At 39.5% G+C, this 24,801-nt stretch overlaps 1 protein-coding gene across 1 annotated transcript in view; it reads right to left on the reverse strand.

The window, feature by feature from the left end:
- Positions 1–343: 343 nt before the first annotated feature.
- The window catches only part of lrp2b (low density lipoprotein receptor-related protein 2b), a 42,736-nt gene continuing 18,278 nt past the window's right edge, over positions 344–24,801 (reverse strand). The window contains exons 36-81 of the mRNA XM_028029003.1: positions 24,282–24,495; positions 23,881–24,117; positions 23,595–23,786; positions 23,035–23,507; positions 21,477–21,921; positions 20,814–20,979; positions 20,554–20,712; positions 20,192–20,481; positions 19,537–19,740; positions 19,203–19,445; positions 18,472–18,597; positions 18,261–18,380; positions 17,983–18,114; positions 16,953–17,154; positions 16,578–16,873; positions 14,621–15,137; positions 14,367–14,522; positions 13,992–14,162; positions 13,670–13,893; positions 13,405–13,582; positions 12,262–12,458; positions 11,912–12,157; positions 11,677–11,805; positions 11,391–11,510; positions 11,057–11,173; positions 10,272–10,388; positions 9,547–9,684; positions 8,986–9,108; positions 8,277–8,405; positions 6,976–7,107; positions 6,770–6,895; positions 6,513–6,656; positions 5,727–5,892; positions 5,520–5,648; positions 5,219–5,439; positions 4,219–4,401; positions 3,980–4,099; positions 3,775–3,862; positions 3,189–3,253; positions 2,911–3,082; positions 2,665–2,728; positions 2,410–2,541; positions 2,082–2,168; positions 1,782–1,844; positions 1,631–1,687; positions 344–693 (exon numbers count right to left, since the gene is read on the reverse strand). Coding sequence (XP_027884804.1) covers positions 655–693; positions 1,631–1,687; positions 1,782–1,844; positions 2,082–2,168; positions 2,410–2,541; positions 2,665–2,728; positions 2,911–3,082; positions 3,189–3,253; positions 3,775–3,862; positions 3,980–4,099; positions 4,219–4,401; positions 5,219–5,439; positions 5,520–5,648; positions 5,727–5,892; positions 6,513–6,656; positions 6,770–6,895; positions 6,976–7,107; positions 8,277–8,405; positions 8,986–9,108; positions 9,547–9,684; positions 10,272–10,388; positions 11,057–11,173; positions 11,391–11,510; positions 11,677–11,805; positions 11,912–12,157; positions 12,262–12,458; positions 13,405–13,582; positions 13,670–13,893; positions 13,992–14,162; positions 14,367–14,522; positions 14,621–15,137; positions 16,578–16,873; positions 16,953–17,154; positions 17,983–18,114; positions 18,261–18,380; positions 18,472–18,597; positions 19,203–19,445; positions 19,537–19,740; positions 20,192–20,481; positions 20,554–20,712; positions 20,814–20,979; positions 21,477–21,921; positions 23,035–23,507; positions 23,595–23,786; positions 23,881–24,117; positions 24,282–24,495 — 8,049 coding nt within the window. The 3' untranslated portion in view covers positions 344–654. The remainder of the gene's footprint in view (positions 694–1,630; positions 1,688–1,781; positions 1,845–2,081; positions 2,169–2,409; positions 2,542–2,664; positions 2,729–2,910; positions 3,083–3,188; positions 3,254–3,774; positions 3,863–3,979; positions 4,100–4,218; positions 4,402–5,218; positions 5,440–5,519; positions 5,649–5,726; positions 5,893–6,512; positions 6,657–6,769; positions 6,896–6,975; positions 7,108–8,276; positions 8,406–8,985; positions 9,109–9,546; positions 9,685–10,271; positions 10,389–11,056; positions 11,174–11,390; positions 11,511–11,676; positions 11,806–11,911; positions 12,158–12,261; positions 12,459–13,404; positions 13,583–13,669; positions 13,894–13,991; positions 14,163–14,366; positions 14,523–14,620; positions 15,138–16,577; positions 16,874–16,952; positions 17,155–17,982; positions 18,115–18,260; positions 18,381–18,471; positions 18,598–19,202; positions 19,446–19,536; positions 19,741–20,191; positions 20,482–20,553; positions 20,713–20,813; positions 20,980–21,476; positions 21,922–23,034; positions 23,508–23,594; positions 23,787–23,880; positions 24,118–24,281; positions 24,496–24,801) is intronic.

The raw sequence follows: 24,801 nt of genomic DNA on the forward strand, positions 1-24,801 counted from the left end.
TCATCACGAGGCACGAAAACACGGCTCCCACCACCCTTCCCAGCCCCTCTCTCTTATCTGCCTTGTTCACTTGTCTGTGGTGCCTCTGCTCGTTTGGCTGGCACGGCCCTAATGTGTTCAGACACACCGGAGTGTGTGAGAAAAGGCACATAGAAGTGTTGTGGTTGCTCTGCGATCACAGGATTAAATAGAGGATGACAAAGCGTTTCGTAGTCGCTCAGTGGGTCAGACGCAGAAGATGGAGATCAGAGTTTTATCTGTGATCAAAAGGGATAACGCAGGGGGGAGCCTCTTCTTGTGATTAGACTGAAAGATCAAAGAATAATGCCAGTGACAGACACAATTTAATGATAAAAGTTTAATAAAAGATGCTTCATGGAATTAAAATTTACAAAAGAGACAAACTCTTAATAAAGAATGTTTCAATGGTTTGATTTACAATATTCGCTGAACTAAACCAGCCGGATTCTACTCATTAGAAATCACATATTCCAGATTATATTCATACAAATACCTTCACTGAAGTTAAGTTACATCTAAAGGTGTCACAGAATACTGTGTTTTGTCTTTCACAAGGTTTCTAGATAAATTTTGTTAAGTCCATGTTTTTATTTCCGGTGGGTTTATCTCCCATCCAGGAGCGCAGAGGTCATCTCAAACGTCAGAATCAGAAGTAGACTCTCGTTCGTATGCCTGCAAGAACATCAAAAATGTTGTATAGAGATGCAGCAAAATGAACTAATTTCTATCCAAGTTAAAGTCACTAACATTGTGAAGATGTGTGAAAGAATAAAAATGAATAAAGCCTTTAATTTGAGTACATACAGGATTATCCTTCTGCTGTTAAAACTGTATAAAATAATGACAGTTCTTCTCTCTACAAGGGTCTCCAGGTTTTTATCCGGGAACTAAGATTTTCTAGGGAGATCAATTTTGCACCTAAAAAACATTTCTGCAATGATTTAGTCACTTTTCGGATTTTCATTCATTTAAAAAGTAGTAGTATTTATTAGTATTTGTAGTATTAAAGAACAAACACAACTAAACTAGTTTTTCCAAGAACATCTGCCCTGCTGTTTGCCTTTTTTTACTTTTTTTGTTTTTATTTGATTTTTTTGTAAGGTTTTCTTTCTCATCTTAGGTTCCTGTTGTTTGGATGTTTCTGTGAGTATTTGTGAAACTGTCAACTGTTAATAAAGTTGAGTTGAATTGTTGACGCTATATATTCTAACAAGAATATTAGGGCATTTAGAAGAGCAACAGGCCCACAGCATCACAGATCGCTCACTGTACTTAACAGTAGGAATGAGGTAGTTTATTTTTTATTTCTTATTTTGATGTCAGTCCCACCTGGACTGTTTGTTGTAGGGAAAGTTAACTCTTAGTCTTGAGTAATACATTTTTGTTTACATTTGTGATAGTAGGACAAAAAAAGATACTTTTTCTGGTGCTATTGTAGTTTTGGAATCCTAATTTTACAAAAACAGTTTGAGAACACAGGAAGAATAAATGTTCTTAAGGCTTTCTACCACATGGCACTGCTTTATTAGGTAAATATTTACTTCAAATAAAACATGAGACTCCATGGCTACATGATAGAGAGATTTCTGCATGGTGAGTTTTCGCTCACCATGTAGATGGGATTCACGACGGCGCCTGAACCTTCATCCTGAGTGGGTTTGATTTGCTGTTGAAAACAGAAATTAAGTTTCGATTAGACAAAGGTTTTACAGAGGCCGTCATCGGATTGCAAACCTTTTGTCCTAAACTTTGATGCATACCTCCATGGCTACCCGGGAACTTGATGCAACATCAACATCCTCTTCAAATGCACCGACAGCCTCCTGAGAAAGAAGACAGGCAGGAAGATTAAATCCTTGATGCTGAGCTCAGAAACATGAGGTCCAGAAACACAGACTTACAGAATAAATAGAGACAGATAGAGATATATAGCTAGATGTAGATATTTAGATAGATGTAAATGTAGATATATAAATAGATGCTGATAGGTATAGACAGACAGATCACAATATCTATCACAATAAAAATAATTTATTGTTTCAATTGGTTAATAGACTGACCTTAGAAATGGCAGATTTAGCTGAACTTGTTGTGAGGTCACCCATAGCTTGACCTTCCTCCACATACAGGGGGTTAATAATGTTCTCCTGAGGAAGAATAAATTAAGCTCATCAACATTTATGCTGCACTTGTTTACAATGTCATGAGCATAAATTATAAATGTCTTTTAAACATATTTCCATCAAAAAACATGAGAAAATGGCATCAGACAGAATACATTTAACAACATATCTAGAAGGATAAGAACTTTTTCAGCTATGAACAGGTTGAGGTGTGAGTGGAATAACTCCAAAGTGGAGGCGAACAGTTGTGTGTGTTTTTAATGACCTTGTGTGTTTGAGCAGGAGTGGAAGTGGGCGTCACCCTGCTGGTAGAGCCAGGCTGCCCTTCAGCTTCATATGCCGGATTCTCGAAGCTCTTCCCCTCCGTGTCAAAGATCGACACCGAGATGGAGGGAACCTGACCCCGGGCGAAAATACAGCCGTTTATTTACACTGTTTACTAGCCGGGTTAGAAGTTTAAAACGGTGCTGAAAAATCATAATGAGACAAAAAGAAGGTAATAAAGATAATTATTACTGACTGTATCTCCGTTCGGCCTCGATTCATTCTCTTCTGTATTTGGTCCATTTTGGGTGAATCCGTTCCTAAACATCATCAAGAAAAACTCAACGTGTCAAAACGCTGACACAGTCAAATGCATTAAAAATATAGAAACCGCCTTTAAAAAAGTAGAATATAAACCAGTTTTAGCATCCAAAATATGTTGTAATATTTGTCCCATGTGCATCTTTCTGCTATGATTGAATATTTGACCTCAACAGCTTACCTTAAACCTGAGAAAGTGGGCATGGATGGCATACTGGGCATACTGGGCATGCTGGGCATGCTGGGCAAGCTGCCCTGCAGCCTCTCCATGATGTTGGACTTCTTCCTGCAGAAGTAAACCAGAGCCACCAGCAGGGCCACAACCAGCACCGTCACCCCAATGGCTATTCCAACTGTCAGGGAAACACAAAAGGAAGAGACACAGGATGAGACTTTTTGATAATAATATTAATGTTATTTTTATTTTCCTCTGTTATATCTATGGAAATAAAAACATACCTGAAGATGCAACCACGTTGTGCACACTGGTCTGGCAGTAGTCACCCTTCCATGCAGAAGGACATCTGTGGAGTAAAAACATACATAAAAAACCCCACATTGTTTATATTCTGAACAAATATTCAACTTATTGGCATTCATAATTTCAACACTTAGCTTTGGAGATTTTTACAATATCCCCCACAGATTAAATATAGATGCTTTCCAGTTTTTTTTTGTCACAGTTTCAGTTTTTAAAAAAAAGTCAATCATCTAACTGACTTCATTTAAGGAAGTAGCTATTTCCCTGCAGCCTCTGCCTGACTTTTAAAGTGTTTTCTTGTCTTTCCTATATTTAAAGGAGGGGCAAAATAAAGTGTGTATCTCATACAAAGACCCCATTAAACAAGTCATTTGTTAGAAATAAAAAGTTTCTAAACAGTCTGAACCATGTTTCATAATGAATTAAATGAATAATTTCCCCAGTGAAGGTTGGATTTTTCATCTTTTTTACTGTGTGTGATCATGGCATTGCAATAAAAGATGAACTTGTGTTTTTTCATTTTTAAGACAGTTTAATGCAGTGAAACAGAACCCAAACTCTTACATGCAAAGAGCCTTGTTGTCGTCAAAGTAGCACGTGCCTCCATTTTGACACTGGCATGGTGGAGGCATGGTGGGCGGTGGATCAAAACCTGAGCAATCATAGAAGTACTGAGTGAGTTTTCTCTCTTCTCTGTTCTTGTATCTGCACAAATTCATCTCCTTCTGCTCTCTTAACACAAGTGAAGCTAAAAGGTTTTGTTTCTTACCGGCGTCGCATTCTGTGTTGCTGCCGGTGATGAAGTTGGTGCCCTCAGGACAGGCGCAGGTGTAGCCTCCAGGCCGGATCAAGCACAGGTGGCTGCAGGTTCCTTTGCATGGATTCTTTACTGCATGCGTAAAAAAAAATAGAAAAAAAAGGTGGAATGAAAAGAGTGGAGAATAAAGGACATACTACGACATTCTCTTCATAGAGCTGTTGAACATGTGATGTGAGTGTTGGTCTTACTGGCCATGGAGTTGTATCTCTGCTGCTGGTACACAGAGATCTGAGTCAGCCAAGGTCCAGCAGTCAACAGTTTCACTTTGTCTCCTTGGCCAAACTTGTCCTGCCGGAAAATCTCGCCTTTCTCCTGAGTGCTCCAGTAAACGTGGTCCTCAAACACGCACACGCTGAAGGGGTTTCTCACATCTACGCATAAAAAAAAAAAAAAGACAGAAAGTTTGATATTTTATAAGCTTCAGGCATGTAAATGCAGCAGACCCTGAAATTTTCCACATAATCAAACCACTTGGACAATCAAACTTTAATCTCTTTATTTGATAAACCAACATGAAATAGTGCACAGTTATGCCGGGAGAAGAAAAAGAACTATCTTTGTGGTTGTCAATCTTTTCACACTGGTATTTACCCTGGTTCACCTCTAAATAAAATAAACCTAATTGTCATAAAATGTCAGCTAATTACTTAATAGAGTCCAACATGTGACAGTAGATTTCAGGGAAAAGAGAGAATCAAACAGCCACATGGCCTTTTGTAACTATAGAAGGGCTGCAAAAATACAAAATCAGTATTTTTTGTCTGTTTCTAGTGCAAATATCTTAGTACAGTATTAATAAGACAAAACTAACTTATCAGTAACTTTTGAGCAAGGAGCTTGTTTTATGTCAATAATTGCTAAATGCTAGTCCTACTGGCAGATTATTCAAATAATGTGTCAGCGGGACTAATACTCTTTAATCAATATTAAGGAATCACTGACTTAAAACTGGTTTGGTCTTATTTCAAGATATTTGCGCTAGAAACTACATCAAAAATACTTGGTAAGATTTAGTGTTTTTGCCATGTATAGATCAGGTGGGAGAGTCTAGTCTATTAGTCCAACACTAAACAAAGGTGACTTTCAAGGAGAAGCAGCAAGAAGACAGCCATTATTTATTACCTTTAATTACTGGGTCATATTTATTGTACAATGTGAGCCATTTAAGAACCACTTCTTGTTTCTCACCTATAAAAACTGCTGTTCTGCGTTGCTCTCCTGAAGGCAGAACAGACTCAATACGGCTTTCCTTGGAGTCCGACCAGTAAATTCTGTCTCCGTTGGCGAAGTCGATGGACAGGCCGGTGGGCCAACCCAGGCCGTCGGCTACTAGAACTTTTCTCTCCTGCCCGTCCAACCACGAACACTCGATCTTAGCTACGTCTCCTCGGTCTGCCCAGTACAGCATTCTGCAGCAGGAATTAGACAAGTAATTTTTACAGGTTTGTTTTATTTCTGTCAACAGCAACGCAATCTTTTCCTGCCTTACCCGAGCCGAGGGTTGACCGCCACAGCAGATGGATACCCCAAATCAGTCTTCACAAGATGCTTCCTGTAGCGTCCATCCAACATGGCCACTTCTAATCTTTTCAGCCTGGAATCTGCCCAGTAAAGGTTTCTAGGAAGAGAAAATACAAACTTCTCATTAGAGGACAATCTTATAATAACAAGCTTATGCAGAAATCAAGTACCTCACCTGCCCACCCAGTCCACAGCGATGCCATCTGGTGTTGTGATGTATTTGATACCCAGGTCAACAGCAGCAGCGATGTTATTACTGCCATCATCCACTGAAGGTATGTATGCTCTCTTAATGGCACCAGGCTCAGAGTCCTTACCAGCAACAGTGAAGTATACCATACCTAAAAGGTTAATAAACAAAAGGCAAACAAAAGGTTAATAAACAAAAGGCAAAGAATGAGATGTTTTAGGGCGTCTTGTCATTTTACATCCTAATCCATATAAGATGCAGCTGGCCACGCCCCCACAAATCAAAGTTTGCACTTGCACCTGAAAATGGCTGCAAACAGATGCAAAATTATACAACTGTGCATCTTTGAAAAGCAGAAGTGGAGCCTCCTGCATAACCAACAAGAATGCATCAAGTGGCTTTTGAACGGTAAGTCAACAATAACACACTTGTCTTTTCCAGCAGCCATTGTACATACAGCAGTAAAACAAGCTGATCAAATGTGCTGGAGCTCTGCTTGGGTTTCTAGAGGGGCAAGGGTCATCTGGGGTTGCTAGGTAACAGCGCAGTGTCTGTTAATTGTGGCTCAACAATCAGGAGGTTTTTGATACGGCTCATTTTCCAGAAACAAAAAAACACTACCATATTGCCAAAAAAAATGTCTGGGTAGTTTTTTGACGTGCTGAGTGTCTGAGAACCATTTGAGACTTAAATGGAAGTATAATAACGTAAAAGATGTGAATTTTGCACAAAATGTTCCTGTTAAAGCGACGACTGGTAAAAGCGTCTTACTGAATCCAGTGTTGTTGTGGTCCCAGTCATAGTCCAGAGCCATGATGCGCTCCTCCTCCTGGAGGAAGTCGTGGTAAGTTTCCGCCTGCAGGTTGAACCTCCGGATGCGAACGCTCTCCGGGAGCAGCAGCAGAGGAGCGGCTCCTGAAGGAGAAGCACACGCTACATATTTTAGCACATATTTACCACGGTGAAAATGTCCCTCGATTTTTCGTCACCCCGTAAGTTGCTTCAGGCCCATAAAAGATTGCTCTCACCTTCAGCCTCACACATCTTTCCTTCACCCACTTTCCTGTAGCCAGATGAACACTCGCAGTCGTAGCTTCCTTTGGTGTTCTTACAAACCTGAGGACAGGTACCGTACTCTTTACACTCATCGATGTCTGCAAGACAGAGAAAATTGTCAGGTTCTGAAAGGGAGAACAAGTGGGTTTGGACCTCTTTGGGTTGGGAATGCGTGTACCGAGGCAGTTGTAGGTGCTGTCGGGGTCCACCTTATATCCAGTCCTGCAGGAGCAGATAAAGCCGGTACCGTCCAGGTTGGTGCAAACGTGCTGGCAGAGCTTCTCATCGCAGTTTCGATCTTGGCCAAAATCTGGATTCAGAGTTTGTAGAAAAAAACAAACAAACAAACAAAACATTGTTAAAGAACTCAAGAAGAAAATGGGAAAAGAACAAGAGGAATTTTGATCTTTATGTAAATATCAAAACAGAAAATGTTCACATCAGATCTTTTTATTATCTACTACCTAGCTTCAAGGGTTTGCAGCTATTTTATAAAAAACACTTCAAAACATTTTGAGACCCTTTTTAAGATTGAGAAGATTAGGAAAATAACCTAACTTACTTTAACATCTTATTTAACTCAAGATTAGCAAAGCTAACAACTAAAGTGAGTTAAACAGAACGTTGTAGTTCAAAACTGCAACGTTTTAATGTTATTTTTTGCATAGATCAAATACCTTTACTGCAAAAACATATTATCAAGTATTTTTGTCCAGTTTCTAGTGCAAATATCTGTGTACACTTGAAATATGACCAAACTAACATACAAGTAACTTCTCAGCAAGATATATGAGCTTGTTTTAAGTCAATAATTCCTTAATACTGATGAAAAAGTGCTAGCTGTAAGTGAAATAATCTGCCAGTGGAACAAGACATTTTCAAATTATAATATGAGAAAAATGTCTTATTCCACTGCCAAATTATTTCACTTATAACTAGAAATTTTTCAGCAACATTAAGGAATTAATTTAAAACAAGTTCCTATATTATGGTGAAAAGTTACTTGTGATTCAACTTTGTTTTCTCTCAGCTTTACTAAGACATTTTCATTAGAAACTAAACCAAAAATACCTGGTAAGATTTTGTGCTTTTGAGGTGTTTATGTTTTTAAAAACTTGTCTTCTTGTAAGTCAAACATGGTTTTATATCGCCAGAAAGTTCTAGCTTTAAAAAGGTAACAAGTTCAATTTTGTTACCTTTTACATGTTATAACCGTAACACCCAATAGCAGATATGAAGCTGTTTTTAATAATTCAGCCCTGTCAGTAGAGTAACTTAACAACCAATTAAGCAATTAAAGCAAAAAATGGCAGCCAATAAGTCTGATATATCTCTTTAGTTGGAATTAAACCCCAAATATGTTTAATCTGAAATTTTTGGTGAATAAATGTCCAACTTTTGTCTAATTTTTCTTACAAATAGACATAGAATAACTCAAATATGTTTTCGATAAGGTTAATAAGTGTTTGTGTTACTCACTGCAGCCCATTTCATCTGTATGGTCCCCACAGTTGTCGTTGTGGTCACAGACGTAAGCCAGGGCCACACAGTGTCCGTTGGTACATTTAAACTCTTCTAGCGTGCAGGGGGCCAGGGTGGGCTCACGGCCTGTCAAAGACGCACAATTATTCTTTAAAGAGACCTAAAGATAAAAACATTTTCCACCACACTTTGATATCAAACACTAAGAGGCCACACAGAAACAATGGCTGCATGTTGTAACATGATATGACCAACAAACAATTTATTTTCCATGAACAAGCCAGTGGGAATGACTACCCTGCCCCTAACAATATAATCTTCTCTAAGAATAATTTGATGGATGTTTAAGCCGATTGTGCAACATTTTCATGAAGTGAACTACTTTCTTATCATCTGGAAGCTGGAGGCGTTGTGACCTTTGGGGTCACTGGTTTTACATCGGGATTTCCCGTTTCACTGACCTCGGTTCAGCAAAGGTCAGCGCATTAGAGGGGTTTAGACTAATGCTTGGCAATCTCAGAAACTTAACACAAATCTGGTTATGGCTACATTTAAAAGACAAAACAAATGGACAACAGTTCTGCACTTATCCTGATTTGAAGCTTGCAAATGTGGATTTGTCCACATGTTTCCGAGCTTGCTTTGGATGTGGTGTTGTGGTTTATAGATGCAGATAAAATGTTGTTTGTGTGTGTGTAAATCATACAGAGGACTTCGTCTTCATCGCTGCCGTCTCCGCAGTCATCCTTCATGTTGCACAGCAGGCCTGAGTAGATGCAGTAGCCGTTGGCACAGCGGAACCTGGACGGCATCTTACAGGTGACGTTCACTGATTAAAAACAAACATAATTTTACTTCTGTTTTTATCAAATGACGAACAGTTTAAACCAACATTTTTCCAATTTTACATCTGAATTTTCTGTAGGTGGGTCAAGGTTTGTAGCTCATAGTAAATATATTAATTTCCATGTCTGAAGTTCAGACGTATGTTAAAAAACGTTGTTTTAAAGTCAAAACTCAAACTGTAACACTACAAAAGTTTCATAACAATAAGTCTATAGTTAGTTTTCTTACATGTCACATACTATTGATTTTTATATTTATTGTTAATTTAGCTTAACTCAAAAACAGCTTATTATTTTGAGCTTTTTTGTGTTGATCATAAGAACCTACATATGTACATCACGATATTCTCATCAGAAACGTTTGTGTTTAAATAAAACCTTTAACAGAATATTATAAGGATAAAAATGGCAATTTTTCTCACAGCAAAGACTGAGCACTTCGTCGGAGCGATCTCCACAGTCGTTGACGCCGTCACACACCCAGCTTGGACTCACACACAGCCGGTTCGCGCACTGGAACTGATTGGGACGACACCAACGGCCTCCTGGGTAGCGAGTTGCTGGAAAAGTCGGAAGAATCAGAGAATCACATTGCTGCAAAAAAAAATATATGTATAAACCAAATTATTTGTGACGACACAAAAACATTTCTCAAAATTAAGTTGAACAAGAAGATATTCAAATTGAAAATAAAGAATAAACTCCAGTGCATCACTTAAATACATTTTTGTTGCATGTCAATGAAGAAACACTTTTTAGAACTTGTGTTTAAGTATTACGCATAAAACTGAAGTAAAACATGAAAAGGAATGAACTAATCTGCTGTTAAGCTTTCAAATATTTATGGCTTTTACATATTGTCCAGTTTGCAAGTTTCAATTTTGAATTAAAAAAAAGTATAATTTTACATTTCTGTGATATTAATTACTGCTGTTGCAAGAAAATTACGTTTTCAGTCATTTAAGGAAGTATTCTGGGAACGATTCATGTTAACTTTAATCATAAAGATGTAAACCATTGTGTTACACAACCGTTTGATCATTTTGGAAGCCAGTAATCTGGAATAATGTTTCTATATTTGTAAGAGAAAGTGAACTAAAATACTTGGATACCTGGCAGGGTTTTGTTAGTTTTCATGTTTACTTACGACAGCTTGTCTCATCAGATAAATCCAGACAGTCGGCCTGACCATCACACTGCAGCGCGGTGGGGATGCAGTGACCCGAGTTGCACTGGAAGAAACCCGGGCGACATGTCAGCAGCTCTGAAGGAGAGAGAAGCACAAATCAGGGTCTTAAAGCATCTTTTGTTTTAAAATTTCTGAATTATTTTCCAGAGTCAAATTTATTTTCTTATTATTATTGTTATTACTTTAGGGAGATCTGAGTACACCCTGAAAATGCTTCATCTGTTCTACAAATCATGGGATCAGACTGAAACTGTCCTTGAAATTAAAAAAAGGATTATTATTTTTAGATTTGCCAAATCTGGACTGGATTATCCAAAACTAAAAACCAATTGTGTAAAACAGAGTTTTTCAACTGATAAGTTTTGTCTTTGTACAAATTTTTAAAAGTAGCAGGTGACTGATGTGGAAGAAATTTAAGACAAACAGGACTTGTTCTGAGACTAAAAGTTGTCTAAAGCCCAAAAACAGTAAAATATAAGTCAGAAACCCAAAAAATGGAAAATTGAAAATCCAAGACACATATATAAACAATGCAGGTTATACAAATATAAATAAAAATGTAATTTTGTAACTTTTAGAATAAAGAATAAAGTCTGGAAAGAAGAATTTTCAGTGCTCAGTGAATCCAAACCTAGAAAGTATCAAAAGCAAACTTAACACTTTTCACTTCTGTGCAGGAACGCTGATAAAGGTAGAGCTGCAAACCAAAAACGAAGTGGGTTTTAAATGCACTGCATGCTCACCGCAGTCTCGTTCATCCGAGTTGTCTCCGCAGTCGTTGTCATGGTCGCACCGCCAGTTTCCAGGGATGCATTGAGCGTTGTCGCAACGAAACTCGCTTTCAGTGCAAGACCTTGGCTCTGGAAAAAAAAAATCAATCACAAAGAAACATTTATCTACAGCCTGAAAGCAGCTGATTCATCTGATATAAAGCTTACAAGGAAAGGAGAATAAATTAACAAAGTACAAATTAGATTAAAAAATAGCAAAATCTATAAAGCAAGAGAAACATGGATGTAATATTTTTCAGAAGCTTCAACAACGACTGAGTTCAAACATAAAGAATCAAAGACTTACCGCAGTTTCTCTCATCAGATCCATCGCCGCAGTCGTCGGCGCCGTCACACTTCCATCGTATGGGAACACAACGGTGGTTGTCACAGCGGAAATCTCCCAGAGGGTCACAGGTCAGCTCCTCTGTTTGGGCGATTGAACACATGGTCAGTGAATAATGACTGCAGTTTGGTATCAAAGTTAATAAGCTCTTGGTTTATTGTTTGCAGTCAGGTAGAAAACTCCTCAAAAGTAAAAGAATATTGAAGGACAAGAAGATCAAACGTGGAGATAGCAGGTAAGAACTGACCGCAGCCTTCCTCGTCGCTGTTGTCCAAGCAGTCGTTTGTGCCGTCGCAGCGGGCCCACTGAGGAACACAGCGGTAGTTTGTCTTGCAGGAAAACTCTGTGTCTTCATCACACTTGTATTCTGGACCCACTGAGAAGAGACAGAAAGATAAACGAGAGGTGAGATCTGAACGTGCAGAAACGTGCAAGACGTTCCAGTAACACCAGACCTCCACCGGACCCGTTCTGATACTTACTGCAGGTTTCAAACGGCTCATCTGATCCATCTCCGCAGTCGTCCTGGGCGTCACACACGTAGCTAGAAGGTAGGCAGCGGCCATTGGCGCACTTGAACTCTCCAGGTCGGCAGGTCTTCTGAGCACAAGTCTCTGCGTCCTCATCGCTGCCGTCAGAGCAGTCGGTGAATCCATCGCAGTGCCAGGACACAGGGATGCACTTCTTGTTTTTACACTGGAACTGGTTCACCTCGCATCGATGATCGCCTACAAGAACACAAAACACAACATGAACCGACTTCCACTAAGAATCTGATCAGATTTGATTGACTGATATATTTAATATTTTCAGGTTTATGAAACTCCCATACTGCAGAGGGCAGCGTCCTCATCTGAGCTGTCAGGACAGTCTGGGTGTCCGTCGCAGAGGAAACCGGGGAAGGTACAGTTCCCGTCCCGACACTGGAACTGGCCGATGCGGCAGTACCGAGGTGGACAGGTCTGAGGTTCGTCTGAACCATCGCCGCAATCTGATTGGCCGTCGCACTTCCACCATATAGGCACACATCTAGAAAAACACACAAAAACAGTGGCAAATTAAGATAGATAGATAAACCTTTATAATTAATTTTCCCTTCAAATTTCCTTTTTTGAATTTATATGAATTAATAGAGATGTTTTTAATTTTCCATTTTTATTTGATCATGAGTTGTGAGCAAATATTGGAATATGTCAGAAATCCAAGTCAAATTTTACAGACATTTATAATTACTGTAAATAATTTATTAATTTATCAAATAAAAAATAATCAGTTGTTAAAAATTAACCAAAAACTTAATTCATTACATATTAAATTCTCTAATGTTTATTTATTTCATATTTCTTTTCTCAAATGAAATGATCTAAACTGACATTGGATTGCTCGAGTCACACAGCCACACAACAACAAACTAATTACTAATCACGAACTAATCAGTGATAAAATTTCCAATTTCCAATTTTACCACTGATATTTGTAAAACTGGGAGATAAAATAAATAAATGAATCCGTTGCAACATAAAAATGTTTAAAATCAGTAAACTATATACCACCAACAGATAAATGTGTATGCTATGAATATTAAATGAAAATAATAAATAATTTTAAAATGTAAATATTTTATTTAGTATTTTATAAATTGCGAAGCCATATCTAATTAATTTACGCAGTTATTTACATTTTCTTTTCATTTTTTTCCCCAAACTTATCTTTGTATTAAATCAGATGAAAATTAGCCCTCATTGCTAAATCTGTTTATTGATTAATTTGCACTGTCACTTATTAAATAAATTCACATTCAAATTGTGACACTTGTGCCTCTCTCAAAATATGCTAATTATTATAATTTTATTAAATCGTTTAGTAAAACATCTTTGTGATGGTAGTTGACAAATTAGGAGTGATTTGATGAATAAGTATAACAGTGGATTATGAAATGAAACAGATACGAAGCAGCATTTTCCATCAGACTAACTTCTCGTTGTCTCCACAGCGGAACTGGGTGCTGGAGCAGTCTGCCACACACTGGATCTGAAATCCCAACGCTATGCCAATGAAGTGATCCGGACACTCGCAGGAAGCTTGCTGACCTCCAGGAGCGATCAGGCACAGATGGCTGCAGGTCAGGTGATGTGAGGAGCAAGGGTTCTCACCTGGTGAATAAAATTATCCCAAAAAATAATAAAATAGTTGTTGTAGTCTTCTCATACACTCAATTTAAATACTATATATTGATTTACTTCTAGGCTGCCTGTAAGGGTGGTGGACTCGTATGTCATAGGGCCGATGGGTGTTGTTCCCCATGATGATGCGCTGCTCGCCGGTATATTTATGCGCTCTCTCTAAGGTGTGAGTGTTCCAGTCTGTCCAGTAGATCCAGTCTTCAAACAGGGAAGCAGCAAAGACGTGAGGAAGAGTCCCAGCAATGGCCCGGTGTCGGTTCTGGCCGTCCATGTCTGCATAGCTAAAATATTTAAACAAAAATGAGAGGAAATTTGTATTTCCCAAAAGGAAAACACTTTTCACAGTTTGTGAATGCACTGTAATTTTTTAGTAACTCACTCCAAAAAGTTAAGATGTGAATCAGCAAAGAAGATTTTGTTGGTGGTGTAGTCGATGGTCAGAGCGTTGGGCCACTCCAGTTTGGTCGTGATGATGGCGCTGATGTTCCTGCCATCCATGCCAACTCTACCGATATACGCTTTGTCGCCCCAGTCTGTCCAGTACAGCCATCTGAGAAAAAGAGACATTCAGGGAAGAAGAAGGAGGGCGAGGAAAAGTCAAATAATGAGATTAGTAGGAATTTTTATTCAAATATATCATCTATACATACAATTAGATCTTAAAGTTACAAAAATGTCTCACACAAAGAGTTAAAATTATTTTTTTTGAGTTATTCAACAACTTTAAAGCTTGTGCTTTATTGTGTATGTGTACCCATATTTGGGGTTGATGGCCACGGCGCGCGGTCGGCTGATGAAATACGTGTCATTTCCGTTTTTGAACTCTCCGGTCACCAGCTTCTTCTGGTAGCGCCCGTCCAACTCCATCACATGAACCGAGCTATAATAACTATCCACCCAGTACAGCTTCCTGCAAGATGCAAAACATTCTTACTGACGTACTTTAATTGCAAACATTTGACTATAATGTATAAGCCTAATCCTTTATGTTGCTCTCCTTTTACTCACCTTCCCACCCAGTCTACTACCAGGCCTTCAGCTCCTCCGATGTTATGAGCCACTAGTGTCTCTCTGCCAGTGCCGTCAAAACGCATCCTCTCAATCTTTCCAGCACCCACATCCAGCCAATACAGCCATTTCTCATAGTCATCATAATCTACAGCGACCACATTTGACAAGCCCTGCTGCGCTATGCCAGACTTCGTCCCATCTACGTATAAATAACGGATGTAGTAGCGATTGGTGTACAACAGGTAAGAGGGGACGCCGCTGTTCTGACGACAGGTGCGTCCGTCCGGTTCGCGGATGTACCCAGGAGCGCATTTACAGTGGAAAGAGCCGACGCTGTTCTCGCAGATCTGACTGCACACAGCCGGCGTGGTGGTGCACTCGTTGATGTCCTCGCAGGCTTTTCCATCGGGCATGAGGCGGTAGCCTGGGTTACAGGAGCAGTAATAGCCGGTGAGGGTGTCTGTGCAGAGCTGAGCGCACTGATGGACCTGTGTGTTCAAACACTCATTGACTCCTAAGCAGAAAGAAAAAAAAAAATACAAAAATAAAGATTAGTTTTGCACTGAGAATATTTAAAAAAGCAAAAATAGCTGAAAAACTCTAATTACTCTAATTAAAGTTGGGAAAAAATATAATGTATTTACATTTTTTTTGTTTAAACAGGCCAGTGTTTTAAAACTATGTAGCAGATTTTGGTATGTTTTCTACAGAAGAGATTCTGACTTTTTTCTCAGAATTCTGACTTAAATCTTCTGAGAAAAAAGTCAGAAAACAGTCAGAATTATAAGAAAAGAGTCGTTTTCTTCTGTTGCCCTAATCCTCTTCCATGCTTCTTTATTGACCAGTTGTTGACAAATAAATAAATAATTCTCCATAAAATACATTATGCATATGTAGATTTCTAAAACACACACGCCATGATCTAAAATGAACAGTGATCCATAATTAGCATTACTGTGGCAAAGCACACTTGCTAAAAGTTAGAAGAAAGTTTGAAGTTTTGATGCATGCTTTGAATAAGAAAAAGATGCGCCACCTGGTGGACAAACAGAACAAAATAGAAGCGTAACAGAAGAATCTTGTAGATTATGCTGAGAAGAAAGTGTGACAAAAAAAATGTTCCCTTTAATGATTTCCATTGGGAACTTTTCCCCCCTAGAGAACAAGAGTAAAAGGGATTGTTGTAATGTCAATGACACAAAGAAAGCGATCGTCCACTGTCTTGTATAAGAGGAGTGAATTCTGCATCCAATCTGCTGGATTTCCTTAGAATGATAATTTGAGCTTAATGCACTGTTTAACAACTAGGATTATTGGTAAGTGTGATTGAATTAAAATGATGTGGCTCAAGATGAGATTTGTTTTGGATTGTCTCTATATAAAAACACTGCAAAAACAAGTAGTTTTGTCAAGTTTTTAGTGCAAATATCTCAGTACACTTGAAATAAGACAAAACCAACTTAAAATTACTTTTCAGTAAGATATAGGTGCTTGTTTTAAGTCAATTGTTTCACTTACAACAAGACAGTTTCTTCATGTTTTTAATGAAATGATCTTCCAGTGTAACTTTTCCATCAATGTTAAGAAATTATTGACCTAAAACAAGCTCCTACATCTTGCTGAAAAGTAATTTTAAGTTAGTTTTCTCTTATTTCAAGTGTACTAAGAAACTGGACCAAAAATACTTGGTAAGATTTTGTGTTTTTGCAGGGTAAAATTGAATTGAATTGAATTGAACTGAGACAACTATTCTACAAATAAAATATTTGAGCTACAAAGTCAATCACTCCAGTAAAAACGGCTTAGAATAAAAACAAAGGAACGGCCCATCATGCTCTAAGGATCTCATCCGGGTTAATTTGTCTTAAAACATATCCTGTTTAGGTGACACCTTTAATCTGTCTTCACTGTAACGAATCAAACACAGTAATGTACATGAGCTCATTTCTCTCACCGCAGCCTTTTTCATCGCTGTTGTCCTGGCAGTCCTTCTGCCCGTTGCACACCTTGTGGAGGTCAATACACTCTCCTGAGCTGCACATGTACTGCTGGGGCGAGCAGGTCGGCTGCAGCGTGACGCACAAGCTGTCGGCCTCATCTGAACCGTCCAGGCAGTCGTTACTCCCGTCGCAGGTGTAGGAGGCGGGGATGCAGGCTCCGTTCCCGCAGGTGAACTGGCTGCTGCTGCAGGTGTCGTACTTACAGTTCAACTCGTCGCTGCCGTCTCCGCAGTCGTTCACGCGGTCACAGCTGGGAGAGGTAGAGAGTTAGGTTTAGGCTGAGCTAAATAACGTCTGCTGTTACGCTTGTGCAAATGTTTCACACGCACTGGTATGGGATGAGGATGCAGAGTCCGTTGGCACAGGCAAACTCGTTCATGTGGCAGTTCCGGATGGGACAGTTCTGCAGCTCGTCGGCTGCGTTAGCGCAGTCTTTCTCCCCGTCGCACACGGCGTTCAGCGGCACGCAGCGAGGGTGACCCGGGTACCAGGTTGGACAGGTGAACTGGTTGGAACTGCAGGTACGCTCACCTACAGGACAAAGAGAAAGGTAATACGGTAAAATGTGTGTTTCAGGATCAACTACTGAATCAAATAAGTGGTTCAGTATGAGGCCAATACAAAACATTTTTACATACTAAGAATGTAATTCAGCTGAGATGGAGCAGGAACACATCTTCGAATAAGACATTGGGTCCTTAGGAATAGAGTCACTCACTCAATTAAGTGCAATAGATTAATACAAAGTAGCAAAATTAGTGCAAACTAAAATTATTCTCTCTTGGTTAAGTATTCACGGAATTTTATTTGCAAAAATTTATCTATTTGCAAATTTGTGTTCGTAGACCATATCAAAAATATGTGAAATTGCAGCTTCTTGACTATTGGCTGGCATTTGCAAAGCAGCCAATCAAGGAGCGGCATTCATTTTCCTTTATGGTGATTGCCGGAACGACTAAGAGTAGAAACAAGGAAGACTGTAGACGGTAATTCCTGCCTTAGAACTAAAACAGTTTCCACTGAGCATATTAAAACATATTAAAGTGTATTTAGTGTTTAAACTATTAAAACTGAAAAGGGATCTTGAGTATGAAGTTGCGTTTTGCAAACCCAAAATGAAAACATTTTTAGAAGTCACCTGATAAGTAACGAGTATACTTCAATTTTAGATCTTTATTTGTTGAACATTTCTGAAAATCATGGCTTCCTTTCTTTCCTGCTCATGTTTATGAATAACTTTTTGGTCGGTTTGTCACATCAAGTTCCAATGAAATACTTCAAAATCTGTGATTGTAACATAACAGAACTTTAAGAATCAAAAGTGTTATAAATACTTTTTAAGTAAAACCGCTGTCTCACCACACTGCAGTTCTGGAGCCTCATCACTGTTGTCCCAGCAGTCATTGTTGCCGTCACAAACCACGGACTGAGGGATACAGTTCCCGTTGGTGCATGTGAACTCGCCAGCAGCACATGTTTTGACTATGTCCACTGCACAAAACAGAGAAATACCTTTAAATTACATTTCAATGTGACTCAAAACATCAAATTAAAACAGTACATATTTATTTATGCAAGAAAACGATTCTTAAAAGAACAGAACTGATATATTTTAAACCTAAATAGAGAAGGTTTACCACAAGAAGGAGGCTCATCCGTCTTATCAGCGCAGTCAGTGATGGAGTCACAGACCCATGACTGAGGAATACACTTTCCTTCATCACAACTGAACTGATTGGCAGCGCATGTACGGCCGGCTGCAGTTGTGGTACATAAAAAACAAATTCAGAATGGAAAAAGCTTTTAATGATCAAGTCTCTTTAAAGAAAGTTTCTTGTGGTGTTTTACCGCAGAATAGGGGGTTCTCGTCGCTGTTGTCACCACAGTTGTTGTAGCCGTCACACAGGTTTTCAGGGAAGATGCAGATATTGTTGCGTTCACACTTGATCTGGCCACCTGGACACACACGGTCAGCTGGAAAAGGAGGAAGATCAGAGCTTCAGTGCCACACAGATACGACTTATACAGTAATGCAGGATATATTAATCTGACTAATAATGCATTTTTTATTTGTTAGCACCTTTATATTTCATTTCAATAGAAATGAAATAAGACAAATTATAAAGAATAGGTCAACTTGAACAGGTGCATTTTGAATTGTGATTTGAAACTAGGAGGAGATTTAATACTTTGGTTAGAGAACAAAAGAAACAGAGACATGGATTCTATTCATATTCTATCCTGACTATTAATACTTTAGCGTAGTTACTGAGAAACGCCAGATAATCTGGAGTTCTTTCTGTAAGTAGTAAGTTTTCCGTACAGTTTTCTATATCCAGAGTTTCTACACATTTTCCCAATAAAAATTCAATAATAAAATTCGCAGAAATGACAATGGAAGATAGAAAGACGGAAAGACTGGTGCATAAAAGGAGAAATAGTTGGACTAACTGATAAATAAATGGATGAAAAATTATTTACATTGAATTCACTACTCTCCCTGACTTTAAAACTGTGTTGCCCCTCCATGTAGATCTAAACTCATTTCTCCATGAATCAACCGCCCTGTCATTACTCACGGCAGTTGATTTCATCAGATGTAACGTTGTCTCGACAGTCGTTGCGTCCGTCGCAGACGTAGGCCGAGTTGATGCAGCGTCCGTTGGCGCAGGTGAAGTCTACTGTCGGGTTGCAGGTGGGGAAGGCGCAGCCCCGCTCGTCGCTGTTGTCACCGCAGTCGTCGGTGTAGTCACAGACGTAGCTCATCGGGACGCAGCGACCGTTGTCGCAGGTGAAGTCCAACGGTGAGCAAGTGTGGAAAGCTAGGAAGCAAAATAAGAGATTATAGCTTCTTACGTAAAACAAAACATTATTTTATACAATAGAGGCATAAAAACTCCTTTTCTGTCTCACCGCACACTCTCTCCAGCTCGTCGGAGCGATCATTGCAGTCGTTGAAGCCGTCGCATTTCCAGCGAGCTGAAATGCAGTTGCCGTTGAGACAGGTGAACTGTTCAGGCTGACAGCGCTTCCCTGTGTCTTTGATGCAATCTTTGCCATTATTTGCAAGGTACCAATTCCCCTCGTGAGGACACTGGCATTCCGGGCCCACTGGACCTGCAGGAACGATGAGAGAGAAAGTAAGAGATAGTAACAGAACCAGAGCTAATTAATGTCTCTTTTTGTTGCGGAGGCTCTAAACTAAAGATGCCTTACAATTTAAATAAATTATTTACCAAAATAATAATGTTTTCATTTGCATCTGATTTACCTGAGAAAAGATCTTATTACAATGTTACATGTAGAGAAACACACAGTCTAATTCAGGTACGGAAAAGTAAAAAGAAGTAATTTTAAGCTGTCGTATAGGTCTGGCTGACAAATCAATTTATTGATTAATCACACTTTTGGGTTTTGACGAGTACATTTTTGGAAAATCAGACTTTTTTCACCAATGCACTCCTTGGAGTTCCTCTTCTCTTCTATCTACTGTGACCCTAATATGTAATTTTGCCTGGCCATACTGTTGCACCTGTTTTCAGTAATGAAACGATGACTGGGTTCTCACCGGAAACGCAGATGTCACTGCAGCCTCCGTTGAACTGCTGACAGAAGCTGACACACGCCTCCTGCTTGGAGCTCGCATAAATGTGGATGTCATTGGGTCGGTACTGCAAGTCCTGGGCTAGCACTGTGTAACCCGAGCCGTCGTCCTTTCCGGCCCTGAACACACCCCGCTCCGTCCAGTCCGTCCAGAAGATGTCCTGCTGAAACACGGTCATGGAAAACGGGTACTGGACTCCCTGAAGAATCACCTCTCGGTTCTCGCCGTTCAGGGTGGCCCGCTCGATTTTGTAACTGTTGAAAAACACGAGTAAATAAATGGGGAAAGTTTACTTTCTTTAGGGAAGAGGGATGTTTTAGACTTACAGCGAGGCGTCAGCCCAGTAGAGCATCCTCTCCTCATAGTCTATAGACAGGCCATTTGGTGTTATCAGACTGTCGTTGACGATGGCGGTCCGGAAGTTCCCACCTAGCGTCGCCCTCTCAATCTTAGCTGGGGTTCCCCAATCAGTCCAGTACAAGTAACTGGGAATAGACAATGCAACAAAATTAAAGGAGACATTACATATGATGTGTAAAAATACAATTAAATCAACTTAAATTGAAACATTTAGCGTTTTTTTTACCCATAGCACGGGTCAACGATGATGCCTCTGGGACGATATGCGTGGGCAATGACTGAGCGGTTCTGCCCATCCAGGCCAATCGACTGGATGTTACGCGTAGCGTAGTCGGTGAAGTAGAGACGCTTGTGGATCCAATCATACGCCAGCCCGTCTGGATCATCCAAGTCTGGGGAGTAAGCGAATGTGAGATGTTAAAAAACAGAGAGATCAAAAATAAGCCTGTCGCAATAAATCAAATAATTACAAAATGAATTAAATCAAGCTCGATAATTTCCATTTGCATTCTTTGTTTTTCTAAAATGACTACATGACACAAAAGGCTTCATTCTGGTGTACTGATCTCAACTAGCCCCTTTTTTAAAAGGACAACCTTGTTTTGAGACTTCAGCATCCATTTTATTTGTTGTTTTGTTTATTTATTTGGGATATTTAAAATGTTTTCCACTTCTGGTGTTAACTGTTCAAGGGAAATCAAAGTTTATTGATCTCTGTGTACTTGCATTATTTTGTCCTTACATTATATTGATTGAGAATGGTATTAAAACAACGTTATTGCTTTTTGCAATAATTTCTTGGCCAATTTATCGTCCTGGAAAATTTATCATTGTGATTCTAATGAAGAATGACGAAGTAAATTGAGGTGATGCTTTGCAGTAAACTCACTTGAGGCCAGGATTACAGGCGGACTGGTGATTGATGTTGTGATGTAGCCGATGATGCTCCGACCTAACCCCTTTGACTGGGTGTAGAAAATTCGCCTCTCTTTGTAGTCGAAATCCAACGCTATAACATTGTAGTCCAAATTCACCGTGGGGAAGGGAAGGCTGTGATCCGTTGGGTCCAACCTTAGGCTATTCAACGTGTAGTCGGTGGTGAAAACTAAAAACTCGTCCTGCCCGTAACCGCATGTGACACCGTTACTAAGGAGCGAGCCGTGAGCGCAGGCACATTTGGGTTTCTGCTGCTCGGGAATGGCGAAGCAGAGCTGCTGGCAGCGTCCGTTGTCTTCATGGCAGGGGTTGAAGCCCACCAGGTTGGCAGAGGTGGGCTGAACGTGAGAGTCGAAGACGGCGACATCCATCACCCCGTTAAGGCTGTCCCGGATCACCTGGCAACGTTTAAAACATATTTTCTGCTTAAAAAGAAGAACAGCAAACCTTGAAATCACTATTAATTTCAACAGTGCTTTCAAAACCAACAGGTGGAGATTATGGTTGGATATTCCTGCAGAGGTCAAGCTGCAAACACAAAGCCTGCAAAAACCATGAGGCAGAAGAGAAGGCTACTTATGTTGTTTAGGCCTGTGTACAGGCTTTTGAAAATAGCTAGCTTCAAATCATGAAATATATCTTTATTCATTTTCCATATATATAGAAAAGGCTCTTCTCTTTCTACAAAATTGCTTTTTTTTCTTTTGTAATAGAAGAATCATTTTGTTCTGAAATTTAAAAATAGAAATATATTTTAATTTTGTTAGCTTTTATAGTAAAACATTTCATCTATATTTAAAAAATTGTTTTTTGTGACTTTAATCGAGTTTTATTTTGTTACAGTGGGGGAAAAAGTGTCTCTTTTCCTTTGAGTGGAAAAGGTTGCTGACCTGCAAAAGGCCCAGTTTGAGTTTGTAGATGTAAAAACAATCTACAAACTTACGTATTAACTTACAAATGAAAAAATGGACCGATAAGATGGATGAATATAAGTACAAAGAATAAAGCTCAAATTATTTTTTCACCCACTTCCTGTTACCATGAATATTCAAAGCTAAAAAATCTTAAATTAAAGGCTTTGCCAGACTTTAGGAACCCAATACTATTTTACTGCTTGATGTTGACAGTGTTTACGTTACCCCAAACTTAAATTTTTCTGTAATTTAACAAATAAAATATGCTTGAAGACATAAAGATTAAAATTTATTGGACAGGAAGAGAGCATGAAGAAGTTATTAAAAATTATTGGAAAAAAATTCACCCATAAGTTTTGTTTTCTGCTACATACTTCTAAGGTTTGGACAGTATAAAGGTTTATTATTTCTATTTATCACAGTTTTTTATACTATTGCTATTAATGAAATAAATATTTATGTGAATGAAATTCAGAAACACTAAATTCTACATATGGTTTATGCAATTACTTTAAGATTTGTGCACATATTTCTTGTTTTGCAACAAAATTACTTTGAGAATCAAACAGCAGATGTTAAACGAAACTCATGACTCACTTCTGTCTGGTTCGTATTGGCCGGGTCTTTACTGGCCTGGAAAAGCTTGTCAAGCTTCTTATCCACCCACAGCATGTAGTTTCCAAAAATAGCCAATCCCGTTGGAGACGGATAGCGGCTCCCGTAGCGGATGATCTCCCGCTCCGTCCCGTCCACGGCCATGCGGGAGATCATGTCAAGAACATCGTCGGTCCAGTACAGGAAGTTGTTGGTGTAATCGACAGTCAGAGCCCGAGGTGACGCCAGGCTCTCCGAGGCCAAAACTGTGCGATTCGTCCCGTCCAGCAGGGCGCGCTCAATCTTGGGTGACTGGCCACCATCCGTCCAGAACAGGTAGCGGAGTTTGGGGCTGACCGCCAGGTCTCTGGGCTGGTCCTCAAAACTCCTCACTAGTATCATTCTGTAGGAGGAGTTGATGGACTGAATCTCCAGAAAAGTTTCTTTTTCAAAGGCGTTGGTGAAGTACAGATTGCCTGAAATTTGAACATGAAATATAATTCAATAACTGTGATCTTCCTCACAAATGAGCAAAGCAAAACCTTTTTTAGGATGAGTCATACCCGCAATCCAGTCCACAGCCAAACCCTGAATGCCTCCTACTCCAACACCTGAATTGATGATACGGCTGAAACTTCCTCCATCTGTTTTGGCCCTGAAGATGCCTCTGTATGACGAGTAGCTGCTGTCTTCACTCCAATAAACAAAGCCTGACTCAATATGGAGGTCCACCTTGTTTTTAGTAGAATAATATGCTGTAAAGAAACCATCAGATCCCACCTGCCATTAGTGGAAGTTTTCAAAACACACCCGAAAACCAACATGCAAAGCAACATATCATCGACATACATCGACCAACGGGCACCATCGCCTCAGAGTGGTCCGAGCTGTTGATGTGGAAGCCACGGATGTACTCAGATGTGGAGACGACGGCGAACGATTCATACTCTTCACAGCGGGAGCCGTCATGAGATGGGTAAAATCCGGTAGTGCAGGCGCATGTCTTCTGATTCTCAGGTTTGGGGAGACAGAGGTGTGGACAGCCTCCATTGTTGGTGCTACAGCCATTTGTAGTTCCTGCTGAGTCTGAGGAAAAGGAAGGAAAATTGTTAATACTTTGACTAAAATAAACGTAGATGAAAATCAACCTCTGGATGTAAATTTTACAAAATTTAGATCTTTTCATTTGTGAAAGAAATTAATGAATTATGAGTCTTTATCAACAGAAGTCTATATAAATATTCACATACTGTCTCTGGCGTGGACTTTTAGGGCATGCAGGCCAGACAGGCCGCTCCGCATCACCACCATGTTGGCTCCAGTGTCCTTGTCCACCCTCTCAAGGACCTCATAGTCCAGGTCGGTGTAGTACAGGTGGTTCTGGTAGACTGTAAGGCCCCCAGGATGAGACAGGCCGCTGACCACTGTAACACGGGTCACTCCATCCATGGTGCCGCATTCGATCTGAGCAAACAAAACAGAGGAGTCACAAAAAAAAGCAAGGAAAAGAACAAAAAAATGCCTACACCTCCTAACCCAAAGGTCTGCAACCTTTACAACCTAAAGAAAGAGCCACTTTGCTCTTAGGACAGCCAAATAAAATTCGCTTAGAGTTGCAAATGTCACATGACTTTTTGAAAAATTACATCTTTTCAGAAAAATATCCACTTTAGGAATTTTCTTGTCAAGGACCAGCATTTTGTTTCTATTTTTAGGATTTGCAATAAAGATAAACATAAAAGAGGATGGATATTTTATTTAAAAAAACAA

The sequence above is a fragment of the Xiphophorus couchianus genome, chromosome 10 (genome assembly GCF_001444195.1).
Source record: "Xiphophorus couchianus chromosome 10, X_couchianus-1.0, whole genome shotgun sequence".
NCBI lineage: Eukaryota > Metazoa > Chordata > Actinopteri > Cyprinodontiformes > Poeciliidae > Xiphophorus > Xiphophorus couchianus.